Here is a 15,706-nt window from a genome sequence, read left to right on the forward strand (position 1 = left end):
AACAAAAAACCAACCAACCAACCAAAAACCCAAAAGACAAACAAACAAAAAAACTAAGCACAAAACAACACTTCTACCCTCCAAAACCAGTCCCACTGACTTCCATGGAATGATGCTGGCTCAAGCCCTCTCATGGTCCATCACCTCTTAAGTCAGGTAGCTAAACTGTTAAAAGTAGAATATAGCAAACAGAATCCTAGAAGAATCCAAAGCTTTCTACCTGGAATAGCTCTGCTACCTGTCATCCCTCCCTTATCCCCAGCTTCTGCTAGTACAGTCATCCTTCACAAAACCCAGAAAGAGTTTCTGCCTGGAATGACAGGAGTGCTGTACACCTTTTGAAGCCTGTATTTCAGCCCACTTTTTCTAGGTGAAAAAGTCCAGAATATTTCCAGTGTTGACAATGCTTTTCAGTGGCGAGCAGGCTGACGTTAGTTATGACCCACGGATCAAAAGCTTTTCTGGCTTAGAGAATTAATAGCATTTTCTCAGCTGCTGTGGAGATCACATGACCCTGTGTACATCATGCCAGGCTAGAAGACGACTATGAATCATTCAAGATCCTCAATTTTCTTGACAAGCATTCAGTCTGTCAGAGCGAACAAAGCAGACCAAGATGGCCTCAGATGGGATTAACAGAAGACCTTCACGATGGACTGAACTGCTCTTTTATTACAGACTTCACATCATAATTTCTTGGAATTGCTGGCACAGGAAAAAAAACAAACACACCAACAAAACCAAACAGGAATTCCAACTTGTTGGCAGTTGCTATGACTCAGAGGAACTAGCTGGAATTTGAACTCATCTAATTTCTTATGGGAGACATCAGTCTGATAGAATGTACAGAGAGTTTGAAAAGAACATGCTGAACACGCTTTAGGAGTTTCTGAGTCTGCTGTGACAGCTAAGAAACCCAATTGCACAGCTTCAAAATAAATAAATTAAAGCTCTCAAATAAATGAAATTATTTTAAGATAAAAACATCCAATTTAAAATTATTTTGGTTCAGGACACAGAGAGATCTAAGTTCTATCATGTACCTTCAAGCCCTAACAGTCATATCTTCAAATAACCTAAACATCTGGGAAATACGAGGCTACAAAGGGTGAATCTTCATATTTTCCTTCTAGAGAAGCATGCGATTTTAAAAAATAATTTGCTTGCTATAAAGAGAAGTAATTTTAAATGGTACCAATTATGAAAATGTCTGAAGCTTTTAAAATATTGTTTTCACTGAGATGCACATGAGGCTTTAAAATTCCCTTCTATTTCACTGCATGAGATGCACCCTGGGCTGGAAGGCTCTGTGTTTGAGTCACCTTGTGTACTGCTTTCTACTGAAGCTGCCTTTTTAATCAATCCTCAGGATTTTAGGGATGGTGCAACATAAAAAAGTTAATATTGACGCAGAGCATTTTCCTGTCATTTACTGATGATTTATGGATCCAAGATTGACATGAAGCAATTTTTCCTGATTTTAATTGAACAGTGGCAGTTTTACCCTATGAGGCCTCATTCTGAAAATACATTTTTGATGTTAGTCCCATACTTTTTTAGAACACTCCCTTTGACACTTGAATGCTTTCATTAACATTGACAAAAATGCTAAGATCTTTATAGCCAATATCTTTTGCCCACAATGCTCTGTACACAGCTTTGCTTATGCAGTATTTTGTTAAGCGTGTTTTGCAAAAATGAGGTACTGCTTGCAGAGAACTTGCTGGGGCATTCAAAAAGCTTTGCATTCTAAGTTCTTAAATCTCACATAAAATGTGTGCAAAACCAAATAAACCCCAATGAAATATAATTCTCCCTCTTTCCCTTGCGCACAGGAGGTGAGGGGGACCAGGAGGGAACCAAGAAGAAACAAACGTAGGAACTATCATCACCTAGTAAAGCACAGGCAGAATTGAGATATTACAAAATGTCAAACCAAAATAAAATACAATTATCTCCCTGAAAAGGAAGACAACACTGATTTACATCATCCACAGTAGACAGCAAAATAAGTTGAAAAGTCTGTGCTCTCTCTTCATCCATTCTGCATAGGAACAAATTCTTACCTATGGGAGAACCTACAGGTAAGGTTTTCCCCACTAATTGTATAAAAATGGATACAGTAGAAGTAGTCATAAAACCTTGTTATACTTTGTATGAGCTGTTCTTTTCCTGACATGTTTTCTCCATTTGGAGTGAGTAAGGGTGTTTTAGACCCCCAGAGACTGGCCTACTGTCAATGAATCAAAAAAGGGACCAGTGTACCTGAACAAAGTGGCTGGCAGTGAAGATAACTAAACCGCAATAGCGGCTTTAAAATTCATCTTAAGAAAGTAAGAAGGAGTTTTGTGACTAAAAAGCATTCAATCTTTTGTAAAGCCCCTAAAATTCCCTATGTCTAGATGCTTTCTATGCCCACTGTGAGAGGAAATGGTTCTAATTTCACATTTCTTACTCTTTTAGTGCTAGTCCACCCGTCGGCAGTTTTCCTTTCACTGCATGCAGCACATTCATTCACTGCTGGTGAAAGGCTGCGATTATGGATGGTTTACATGGCGCTAATCTCTGCAGCATTCACAGGATGTTACCTCCTGCCACACTACCCGAACTGAACCTCTCACAAAGACAGCACTGCCACTGGAGAGGAGCACAGCACAAGATGGGCAGAGGAGAGACTTCAGAACCATTACTGTTTCACTCTCACTGTACACTGTTACAATGCTTAACAGTTCTGATCCGCAGCACAATCCCTCCCCACACTACCCTAGCATCACCTACGACTTCCCATGGACTATACTCAGAGAACCTAAATCACTCTGTCCTGTGGGTTGTGTGGACAGTAATTAAAAATCAAAGCTCCATGACAATTGCTCAACAGATCCTCCAGAGAATTCAGGATGAACTAGAGCTGGGAATACGTGAACTGAAAAATTAGCTCTCACAGGACTGAGTTTTCCTAATCTTCTTTTAAGCTTGTAACTTTTCTGTACAATAACAGATGTGCAAACAGGATGCAGTTCTTGTATTCAAACTACATACAAACAACTGGAATACATGCATAGACTCAAAGGGTTGTTTTCACTTTATTTAACAACATAAGCCATTTTCCAAAACTGCATAAACTGAAGTTTCCTCTGAAAATTGCCTGAGAAGAGCATTATGCAGAAAAGCCAGGAAGTAGGAACGGTACTTGGGGAAATGCAGGAAGCATGGAAATTACTAAGGGAAACACAAATTTCAGACAAACAAACAAACGAGCAGAAGGAAACTATAAAAGTCTGTATCAGTGAAGCAAGACACTTTTCAGATAACTCAAGTGCCAGATGACTGAGACTGGGAATGTGTAGAAGAATTGCACTTAATTTTTCAAGCTTTTAACTGGAAAATTTCTTAGACTCTATTATATGCACTGTTCTCTTTGTAATTACTACACTTACTTCTACCATTAATAATGTGCAAAAATCTGCTGTTTGTCATGTTCATAAAGCACTTAATAAACGTCCTCTGAAGGAAGGAAATCACACTGCTTGAAAATCCACTAACTTGGAGAGAGAGGGGGGAAAAAGAAGCTATTCTTAGCATACACAGATCACTCCTAGTCCTCTGACATATCAGCAGTGGTTCAACCAGAGGTGACATTAGAGTAAATGCATATGGCACCTGCCTGGAAAGGTATTTGAATAAACACAGATGTGCTCTGACAGCTACTTGAAACCTAAATATTTTCCAAGCTTGAAATCCCAGTGGTGGCAAATCTGTCAATAGCCAACATTACTATGTATCTACAGAGGCACTCACCCACCACAAAGAAAGGGTCATATTTGGTTTAGATGTCATTAGGCACCCTGCATTGGTGTTTCTGTACAACAAGTTCCCAGACAAGGAGTGAAGAAAGTCTACAGACAGCAATGAGAGTGGATGTTAACTTTCATTTAACAGCCTTAGCTGGAATCTGATCAGAATGCTTTTACTGCAAGAGGACAAAATACTGTTTTTACATCTTATCCAAATGGCAAGCAGTTCATGTATCTGGAACTGAAAAAAACCAAAATGAGAAAGCTATGTTTTATTGAAAGTTTTGAAAACACCACTTAGTGCCTTCAGTATTTAATTGTAAAATTACCAGCACAGTGTTTTAACGTACACAGAATAGATAAAATGCAGAGAAAAGTGCAAGTCTATACATAAAACCAATTAATCTTTCCTCACCTGATCTTCTTCTCCACCCCCTTCTTCATCATATTTCAGAATGTTGTCCCTCACATCATCTTCAGGATCAATCAAGAGCTGCTTTGCCTGACGCTCTTTATCACGGCGTTTCATCCATACCACGAACATTAAAACTAAAACTATAATGCAAAAATGGAAGAGACAAAACCATGTCTTGATTCTGAAATACAGCCATGGAAAATAACAGAAATTTAACACCAAGATTTAAAAAGAGAGGAAAAAAAAGAGAAAAGCCAACAAAGTTGGATTTGACCATTCTGGATAAGGTACAGGTTTTTTTAAATGACAAAATTGACAGAGGCAGCTTAAGCAAGAGATGTTTAAACTCAGACCATGATAGGCAATTTAGCTTGGAAATCAATCACATATTCAAGGCTGTAAGTAACAAATCCACACCACATCTGCAAAATAAACTTGTCACGAAAAGAATTGAGAAAGATCATGCTTCATAAACCACTAGATTCAGAAAGAAATCTCTCCTTCAATAAGGCTCTGTTAGTTTCATATCTAGCATTTAGAAAGCATCTTGTATCAAGAAAGCAATTGTACTGCATGCTTGTGTAGAATCATGCGCATAGCCAGGCTCAATTTTTATTCTTTTTTTACTCCTTTCCATCATTTTCTGTGTTCTAGACTAGTGTATACTGTACTATGAACCAGCTAATCTCTTCCTCATGTTCCACCACAATGGGCATGAGAGCTAGCATCTAATTTACTGCACTGGACAGACACTTACTCATGATTTTCAGTCATTTCCCTTACCGAATGCATTTCACACAAAATAAAATACTAGTACAGCTTTATACACACCACTGTTCCTGCATACCTGCCTGTCTTGTCAGGCCTTATGTGAAAGGCTGTGATGTATTACTTTCCAGCAGCTTATTATCATTAATCTGAAGCACACCAGTTAGTAGCATCAGAGCACTCCTTAGAAGCACTAAGGAGTGGTTACCCACTAGAGGTGGCACCAAATCACACAATACTGACAGCAGAAGAGAGATGGGATGTCTGGGGCTAATCACACCTTCAGCCTGGTAACTCATTGACGTAACATTGCAAGTGTCCATGGGTATAAATATGGAAAATCCATTTCACAAACCCACTGCAGGGCTTGCCTGCCAAACAGCTGTTAGCTGTACTTTCTCAGACTTCGAATCCTGCACTGTCAGGAAGTTTTCACACTTGTCCGAAATACTGAACCACGCAGCAGCAATTCCTGGACCTGAGCCTTTAACTCCCCGGGTCTTTGTACAGGTACCTGACACTAAAACATAATACTGTACTTGCAAAACAAGAGTAAAAGAGATAGAATTAATAAAGCTATTTACTCACTGAGCAAGATGATGATACAAAGCAGAATTGCAATGATGGCACCAGTGCCCAGCCCTGCACCAACAATCCGGTCAACATCAGTGCAGTCTCCGTTTAAGTCACACTGGCAAACTTTCACTTTCAGCAAGGAAGTGCTGGATGCATGTGGATTTCCAGAATCTGTAATTACTATGGGCACATCGTAGATACCGGCCTCCAGGAACCGGATTCTTAAGGAGAGCTGGGCATGATCGCCTGTGTGTGAAAATAAGGCACTGGTTAAAAATAAGGTATTGCTTGTGTGGGTTTCAAATAGTATTGGCAAAAATGGCTCATGTTTGAGCTCAGTGTTAACTTCTTGCTCAAACCACTATGTGATAGTCAGGGTAACAGTCTTCTTGACCGCTGTGAACATCTTTTCTTTCTCAAAATTTCTTGTTCTTTGGGGAACTTACACTAAGGTGATTTCTTGTTCATACTACTTAAATTCATTTATGTTGTGAAATAATACCAAAGAGAAAACATTTGCAAAAGTTTTCTTTAGATCTATTAAGATTTCCATAATGGTAATTACCACTAATTCGAACAATGGTCCAATTCCTCTTAATACTAGCAGGTGTGTCAGGCAGCTCAAAGGCAAACGGGCCTGCATTTGGATCTATGTCAGGGTCTACAGCAGTGATGTTAATAGCATTAGGCTGCATTGTTTCACAAGTTGTGGCTTCTTTTGGATGCACTTGGGGGGCATTATCATTGATGTCCAGCAGGTATATCTGAAGTGTGCCAGTTCCACTCATCGGGGGTATTCCTTAAAGAAAAAGAAATAACATTCAGCCTGTTTCCAATTGCAAAGTTATTTAAATGAAGCTGTTTCAACACTTTTATAAGTTTACCTCAGTTTTGGGATTCTGTCTTTACAGAACCAATCTAACACTGTCACTGCTCCTGCTAACACACTGATTCTTATGTAGTCTGTTCTCACAAATAAGGCCCTACTCAGCAAAATTCAGCAAATAACTGCAGATCCACAGATCAGGGACTCATTCCCTTCACTGACCAGACAGACACTTAATCTCCAGAGATCACCCACATCAAAGGCTTCAAAGCAGAAGGTGCAAAATTGGCATAGTTTGTCCTCTGGACAAATTATTTCCTAACTTTGAAGGCTTAAGATCACCTTTTACCATAACTGTGCTATTTAAATTCTTTCTAATACTGACTTTCAGCTCTCTATTTCTAGTCATTCCTGCTATCCATACTGAATGTGTGCTGCTTCCATAAACCTTGCTGGAGTCACACATTTGTGTGAACATTCAGTAGTGAATTTTTCAGCATAACTAGCAATGGTTCTCATTTCACCTCCCATAATCTTCCAGTTCCATATATGTTTTTCTCCAGAACAGTGCTAAAGTATAGGAACAGTTGATCTAGCTTCCAGTTCACAAAATCTTACCATGTCTTCTTTCCAAGGCAAACAGCCCCAGTGTTTTCAGTTTTCCCTCCTAATGTAATAATGTTCCTAACTCTGCCTGTCCATCTTTCTGCTATCAGCTGTGAACAGTACAGCACTCCAGCCAAAATCAAAGGACTAATTTCTGAGCAGTGTTAATTGTCATTAACAAACTGACAACAAAAAGATACTTTTTCCTCTGCACTGCTGCAGCGTGAATGTGGGAAAATACAAAGCCTCTCCACCAACACATTACTCCCCACAAAGCACACTCATGCTGTGCATTCACTCAACCTACCACACTTCCCATGCAGGGGTTTTTCAATTTTCTGTCAACTCAACTAATGTAACTAAGCCAGTGTTTTTCTACAAACTCAGAGAATTATTTTTTTCCCCCATTTTCTGTGTATCTGGGAAATATACACTGATATTAATACAGATTTCCAGTGGGATGTATTTTAAGTATCTCCTGTTTTCTGCTCCAGTAAAATTGAATGCCATTCAACCACAGAGAAGAAAGCTTTTGGAAAAAAAGACGAAATATTGATACATACCATTATCAGAAGCAAGAAACGTTGCATTATACATATTGTTTTGCACATATATTGATTCTCTGTCCAAAACAGCTGTAGTAGTTATTTGTCCATTAACAGGGTCAATTTTCAGCCAGTTTGCAGGATCTGAAAGTTTTGAGTACCTGTGTATTTAATCATAAGTTGTGTTATTTATCTGCCAACATAAATATTGACAATGAAGACAGTATTAGTATTTTAATTTGTATTCTGAACACTTTTTTGGAATTTGAAGATAGCATTTTACTAATTTTCATTTATCAAGCCCTGTCACTAGAATTCCTGGAAGTAGATATTAAAACCAGTTCTTTATTTCGATTCTTCAAGTGCCTTGCCTTGTAAGTCATCACATAACTGAAGGAAATCATACAATTACCATAAACTGTGTAACATTAATACTCAGACTCAAAATATTCAGTCAGGATGCTTGGTTTTTCTACACCTACAGAGCTGTTCATACTAACTTTCATCTTGTCAAGAGTGCTGAGAGCAGGAGAGAGGTAAAAATGGATAGTGTTACAGTTGCACTAACTCACACAGTTCCAGCACTTCAATATCACTTCATTTTCAGAGGCTCTGGTTTTACTGCATGCTTCTCATCTCAATTAGAAAGAGAAGTGTCCTTCAAAACCATTTTTCTACCTGATAAATTTGCCCTTTGACATTAATCACATGCAAGCTTTCTTAGTATTAAAGTGCTTATGCTGTCATGTCTATGATGGTTACACCCAAAAACGAGCGAAGTATCACAAACAGCGAACCAAAAATCAAGAGAAAATAAAATTACAATGATCCTGATTTTGGAAGGAAAGACAGAATGTAAGCTGTGGAGTTTCTTCTATGTGAGCTAATTAAAAAAAACCTGGATAAGGTGAGTTCTGACCCATGGCCAGTCACAGCCTTAGCTTTGCAGATAATGAACATGTCTTGTATGAGGTATGTACATGTAGCAAAGTTTCAGACATAAGAAAAATGATCAAATTATGATTTCAGCTATTAGTACACGAGTTAACAGACAGACAACAGCACCACTTTACATTGCTGGAGAAAAAATGAAAAGAAAACCCTGCAGATTTCATCAACAATGTGATTTTGCTGTCACGTGAAAATTACTGAATTTAAATTTCAAATCATCTTAGTTCACAAAAGCACATGTCCACTCTGACTGAATTTGTAAGGATGGAATGTATACTTTACCACAGATGCATAATTGCATTCTACCTTGATGAAATCGGACTTAGTTGAGAAAACTACCCAGTTTACACACCTATGAATACTTGTCAAGTTCACCTTCTCTACAGCCAAAAATCCCTTTAGAGAGATCTGCACAAAAACACAGGGGTGTGTTGGGATAGCTGTGTGCTACAGTAAATGCAGTCAACTCACATGTCATCTCTTTGCTCCCCACCCATTCTATAACACAGATATTGCAAAATGTTTATACAGACCTTAGAGACGTTTGCTGCATGTAACGATCTGGGTCCTGAGCAGTGAAAGTTGTCAACATGCTACCAGCAAGCAGCCCTTCTTCCTGACGCACGAGCTTGGGGTTTGGAACAAAATATGGGCTCTCATTCACATCAATCACCGTGATGGACACAGTTGCTGTTGACTGAGGAGGATGCTGAATCCCCTTAGCCAAAGGCACTTGATTTTCCGCAGCTACAGTAAGAACAAACATCCTGTTGGTCTCGAAGTCAATAGGCTGGGAAGAGCAAAGGGCAGGAAGTGTTAACGTTTACTCACAGTAGAGATGGACACACATTTTAAATTTAAAGCACATTTTTAAAGTTTACTTGTACCGCTTTTCTCAAAAACGAACACAGACTGAAAAGAACACAGTATCATGACCTCAACCCAAGCCTGTGGGCTGGGGTTTTGCTTAGCAGCAGCAGCAGTTGAAGTCAGAAGAGCTAGAAACCTTGTCATGCCTGGATTTAACTTACTCTGGCCATTAGAGAGAAATGAGGAAACAAATAGTTTAACCACAAAATGATAAAGTTCCCAGCTTTGTGCCAGGAGGTGCTCGTGTGCCTCCTGATGATCTCTCCTGGGGAGAGGAAGCTGCCTTTTTCTGTTACGAGGATGAAAGTTTCCTTCAAACAAGTTCATGACCATAGCTATCCCAAAGATCAGAGATTCTCATGCCCTTAACATCTCACTAGAAAGACTCTTGATAATCCCAGCCAACCCCATTTCTGGTATACCAACAGCTCCCATCTTCCCAGGGCAGACAACCTTCAGTTTGGAGACTTCTTCACTGAGCCAGAAGTCCAATTTAAGGGAGAAGTAAAAACAGTTTGAGTCTAGAGGTCCTCTATCATGCTGCATGGGGTTGAGGCATGCCAGGAGACAGGATCTGCCTTTGTACTATGCACTGCACTGCTCACACAGATTCCAGACTTGAAGAAACCCTGTACCTTACAGGGGCAGCTGGCACGTGACAGTATGAACAGTATGAAGTGACAAGAGGCAATCTAATCTTCATTACAGGCTGACAGATCAACTCATTGCACTGCCAATAAAAACTGTAGGCAGGTTTCCAACTCTTCCCATGTCTGGGCACTTTAAGGAGTGCTAAAAAGCACAGACACTCACATAATTCTTCCTGGAAGACTGCAATATAACAATTGGTTCCTCTGGGGAAGAGCAGTTATAAACCAGAGACAGTTCTTAAAAAAACCCAGTGTGAATTACCATTAATGCTGTAAGAAGGTTGTATCTTTTTGTCACCTAGATACTGGGAAGATAAAAATAAAACATAACAAAAAACCAAAAAAAGAAAATAAAAAGTGAATGTTTTAATTTCCAAATGGGAATACTGGCATCGCTCATTTGACTTTGAAATGGATCAGCCAAAACCAGAGCAGGCCAACTCAGAGATGAGACACTTATCAGAGAGTCATGAGCAAAGGTGGCTACTGCTTGGCAGGTTTAATTATAGAACCACATTGTTATTATCACTGGAAATAAGTCATCCCTCAACACAGAGCTGTGTTGGCTAGAGAATGAAGATAGACATGTTATTCCATAAAAGGTATTTAAATGAGGTTTTAAAAATAGCCAGTCTTTAAATGTCTCTTGTTAAGTACCCTCCCACCTATCATTTTTCCCCTCTGTGCTTTGACTGCCTATATCTGCTCCTTAATGGAACATCTTGACATAAAATGTGCAGACAACACGCATGCCTACTAACTGAGGAGGTAGGAAGTTGTTCCTTTAGACTAGCAAAAAATACTAAGCAGACGCTTTTTCACAGAGTAATTTCTAACTTTTGGCAAATAAAGCTTCAAAATTTGTAATTTTTAACAACCTAGCCTGACTTTTAAAACTGATCAGATGGAGTACTATTGATAGAATAAGCAAGGTAACATTCAAAGAGACAGATTGCTAAATTCCACAATACAGACATTGCTCATCCATTTTATTCCAGATTCATGCTGGCCGCAGGGATTCACGTTTCCCCCCTTGCAGTGTTCTCCCACTTGTTCCATCTGTGTTTAGTTCTCTGAAAGGCAAGCATGCCCTACCTTTACGACAGTCACCAGCCCATCGTTGCTGTTGGGATCGGTCAGGATGGCGAATCGGCCCGTCGGGTCTCCTCCAGTCATTCGGTACATGGCATTCCAGGCCGGCGTGTGGGGCTGGTCTTTATCTGTTACCGTCAGATTCGCTACGACCACATCCACCCTGTTTTCTGGTACTTCCCCGTAGAACTGCAAAAACCAAGGAAACACTTGACCTCGTCTGGAGAATCACCCAAGAGCCACGCCATGCTGAACATTCATCAAAGCGAGACAGCCCATCTCTCTTCACTGGAGCTCTGACAATTTATCTAATGAAGTTCACCTGAGGCCACCCAGAGACCCAATGGTTTGATTCCCTTGTCACCCTTTGCCTTTTGGCCAAAAGCAGAACACTGTATGTAAGGGATATATATTCTGCACATACTTTAATTCTGCTGCCAGTAAGGTATTTAATAAGTAATAAATATTTACTGTCTGTGAATATAATGAGAAAAACAGAGAATGGTTATAAATATGCACATCTTTCAGTAACTCCTATCCTGTACTTACAGTCATGGCAGTGAACTCTGGAGGATTGTCATTGACATCTGTCACAGCGATGACAGCAGTTGCTGTGTTTGAAAGACCATATGTTGGGTTTCCTTCCATGTCCGTAGCTTGAATTATTAATGTATATTGTTGTACTTTCTAAAACACAAAATGACAACATAAATTTTAGACAAAACTAACATTACCATAGGACAGCAGGTGTTCCCAAAATTGCACTCCGCTAAGCAATGGAGCCTATCACACTGTTTATTCTAGTTAGCATCACCCAAAATGACAGGAGCAAAGTTTGTGCCACAGGAATAAAGCAGCAGGTTGCTTATACTTAACTACTGTTTAACTTTCTTCAAAGACCATCAAGGTAAGGACAGGCTGACTGCTTCCTACTCTAATAAATCAAACCACTTTGGACAGTTAATGCATGATCACAGGTTTAACAATACTTTTCAAATAGCGAAAAGAGAACCTGAGCGCAGTTTATACTAAAACAGGGAAAGTCCTCAAAAGCATTTGAGAGCACTGAGCCAAGGTAGGTTTGTCGGCCAAACGGCCACAACTGCCAAGGTTTTGTTTCAGCCAAGCCTGAGTATAAAACTACTGCTCCAACTTCTTGTGATCTCTATGGAAACCAAAGATGTCGAGGCCAACAGAGACGAGTAAGGGCACTGGGAGGAAGGGGGAGGGAAGCACCAAACGGATTATTTCCATAAATGTTAAACATCCCAGCCGAGTACGGTGGCTGTGGGCTCCTCTCCCCCCAGTGCTGCTAACGGCCCTTGAACCAGGCACTCGCTCCCCCCTCACCGCTGGAGCAGGGCCAGGGTCCCTAAGCACCACAAACGCCTGGTGGAGACCTGACCTCAGCCTGGGGAGCTGTTTAAAACAACATCCACAAGGTTCTATTAAAAAAAAAAAAGGAAAATCATAAAGATGGTTTCCGTATAGAGTCGTTGAGAAGTTTATTTTAACTCATTGCACTCAAATATTGTGCATGCTCCTTCATTCACTAGTTCATCGTCCTTCCTCGGAGAGAGGTGTTACCATTCAGTTCCTCCCAAAAGAAAGGACACAAAATAAGAAACTGCTAGTACTTTGAAAGAGCACTTTCACAAATGGTTTACTAACACTGGGAAAAACCTTTTGGCAAAACAAAAATGTTTCAAGAGAAGCATATTTTTTGTGTTTTGGGGCTTTTTTTCCCACTGATATATTATTTTCTTCCACTGTCTAAAGAGTGGGGTATGTGACAGATGACTTCTCATGGAAACAATTTATAGACTTGAGAAACATGCTGAGTTGGAATGGATGCAGCAGAGAGTCCAACTCTGACCCTAAACAGGACACCCCAAGAATCACACCATTTACCAAAAGGAATTACAGGTATTGATATAAAAAATAAGCAAGGACTATTACACTGATAGTATTTAGCTTTCTTTCAAATTTTGGCCAGACAGTACGACACACATGAGAGGTTTAACAGTTTGCACATCCAAGCGGCAAATATGAGACAATGATAGAAAGTTTTTTAAATAAGCTGTATGGATCTTTATCTCGCACTGAAGATAGTAATTTATGTTCATGTGCTCTTTCACATGGAAACCATTACAAGACACCTCAAATGTGTATTGCTATATATATATCCACACATCCCATGATTCTTTAAAAAAACAAGACTAGTATTAAGTCTGCAGAAATGCAGTATATATGTTTAATAATGCATAAATACCTATATAAATTTTGGCTTGGAAAATATACTTGCAAACTGACCTTCAAAAAGCTTTAAACATCATAAAGGTTTCCTTCATGACACCAACAAGAGAAGCAGTCGCGAGGGAATCAAAGAAATACTTTCACCACTTTTATCCAGGAAAAAATTTATACTTTACTTACTGTGAAGCAATAAAATCTAAAGCAGTATTGAAGCAAAGCTCACTGCCATATGATTCTATGTTATTGAAACAGCAGGTGCTTCTGATTCATCTGGGTCTTAACACATTGATCCCAAGAAGCAAATTTCATTAAGGAAACTCCATTATTATTACACAGAGACTCAGCTTCCTTATAATCATCTTATTTAATTCCAACAGAACCAGCACAGTAGAAACTTCCCCAGAAAGTGCCCCAAAAGACAGAACATCAGTGTTTTTGTTTGGTTCCTTGTTTTTTTCCCCTCTTCCCAGCACTCCCATAAAGCAGAACAACTGCTGAGAATGAAATTTCAGAAATCAACAAGCACACAACTTTCCAAGCACGGGGAAATTGGGGGTGGTGGGTCTCCTCTTTTTACTGTGGTTAGAGCAGCAGCCAGGAATAAGCTGTGGAGCATGTGTCAGCAGCCTGCACAGAGATTTAGCAGCAACACATTCAAAAACGAACTGGCAGCTTCAAGAAAGAACGCAGACCTCATCAGTTCACATCTTTCCACTTCAACACAGGCCAAATAAAAGAGCACTTCACTGAATTAACCTCACGTGAGGCAGGAATGTCAGTGTGTAAATTTAAGTACCCTGCCTGACTTCTTTAGCACCTCCAGCAGTAAGGCAGATGTTTTAATGTTGAAGTGAATTCCACAGCAATAACGGAAGAAATAAGAGCAGCTGGATCTCATGAAACAGCATCTTTTGAGATAACAAATGAAAGATTTCTCCTGCCTTAAGCTGAGTTTCCTTACCTAAGCAAATCTCCTCCTGTGCATGTTAGCACAGATAATGCATTGTGCATGTTAATCTAAAATACCAGCAGATGAGGAATACTATCAGAGGAACCACTTTTTTCAATGCCTACAACACTTATGCTCCCATAAATAATGTGTCACATTATTTAAGGTTTTAAAATTATGTCTAGTATTTTATGACTTTAATTAGGGCTTTCTAAAGAGAGACAAGACTTAGGGAAAAGAGTGGAAAGGCAGAAGTGGGCAGACCAGCTGGGGTACATGGACAACAAGGCACTCCTCAGCCCACTGTCAGAACACGATTCAGCTTTAGCCTTCTAGACTCCCAGTCATTTTAATTTAATTGACTTCCACAAAATGACTCAGGAAATGGAGGAAGCAAAGCAATGGCTTGAGAAGGAAACCATTTTATCTCATATTAGTCTAATTTAATATTTGAATGATTTAATGTTAATCATTAATATCCAACATGTTCAAGAAATGTTTATATATACTCATTTAGGTACCAGCTGAGTGATCCATCAGGAAAACTGATGGTGAATGACAAGGCTTTTCCATCTATTAATGTAAGGGTCTAAGCTCCATAGGCAGCTGGTTTCTTCTGAGTTAAATCCCTCCAGTACAGCAAGTCACCAAGTGATAAAACCTCAAGAATTATCGCTATGTCCTTCTGAAAGTTCATCTGTCAAAGATGACCAGGGGATTTTAAAAACAAGGGCAAAGCTGCCTATCATTCTTTTAATTTAATAGGGCAATACTGTAAAGTTCAGGGTTTTCCTTTGCTCAAATCCCTTCTCTTCAAAACCAACTTAAATACAATGAATGTTAATAAAACCTCAAAAATTAATTGCAATATCTAACAGTCTGTTTAGCTTTTCAAATCTTCTGATTGCCCCTTTCAAACTGAAATGCATCAGAATATTAACAGCAAACGCAGAACTTCAGAAAGCATTTTTATTCTCCATTTTGAATAACTATAAACAAGCAGCTAAAAGATGAACAGCAAACCCAGTACTTTGGATTTAATGAGCTAAAATGAGGTTAGTAAAACAGAAGTTGAAACAAGATGTGTTCAAAAGAGATTTGTTTGGATTTTACAGCTTGTTTATAAAATAATGCTTATCTCTTGTGAAGTTTTCAAGTGGTTTAAAAGCAAAGTTAGTCCATGTGACAGATTTGGAGTTGGGAGGGAAATATTTTTACTCCCAAACTCACAGATGGGTGTATCAGAGCAGAGGTTCTGGTACCCTCCTTCTCCAGTGGTGAACACAGTGAAGAACTGTCTAGACAGAATGAGTCTTGCCCAGCACACAGCAATGAATTACTGACAGATTATTTCTTATTATTACTATTGTTATTATAATTCCATTGCTCTGCTTTACTGTGTACCTGT

At 39.3% G+C, this 15,706-nt stretch overlaps 1 protein-coding gene across 3 annotated transcripts in view; it reads right to left on the reverse strand.

Moving 5' to 3' along the window:
* CDH2 (cadherin 2) overlaps positions 1-15,706 on the reverse strand; it is a 115,664-nt gene that overhangs the window by 15,660 nt on the left and 84,298 nt on the right. For all 3 annotated transcript variants that reach the window (XM_085052735.1, XM_085052734.1, XM_085052736.1), the window contains exons 8-14: positions 11,643-11,780; positions 11,097-11,282; positions 9,015-9,271; positions 7,549-7,691; positions 6,119-6,352; positions 5,566-5,799; positions 4,210-4,349 (exon numbers count right to left, since the gene is read on the reverse strand). In XM_085052735.1, the coding sequence (XP_084908861.1) occupies positions 4,210-4,349; positions 5,566-5,799; positions 6,119-6,352; positions 7,549-7,691; positions 9,015-9,271; positions 11,097-11,282; positions 11,643-11,780 (1,332 nt within the window). The remainder of the gene's footprint in view (positions 1-4,209; positions 4,350-5,565; positions 5,800-6,118; positions 6,353-7,548; positions 7,692-9,014; positions 9,272-11,096; positions 11,283-11,642; positions 11,781-15,706) is intronic.

Source organism: Lichenostomus cassidix, chromosome 2, assembly GCF_008360975.1.
Source record: "Lichenostomus cassidix isolate B80296 chromosome 2, HeHo_3.0, whole genome shotgun sequence".
Taxonomy (NCBI): Eukaryota; Metazoa; Chordata; class Aves; order Passeriformes; family Meliphagidae; genus Lichenostomus; species Lichenostomus cassidix.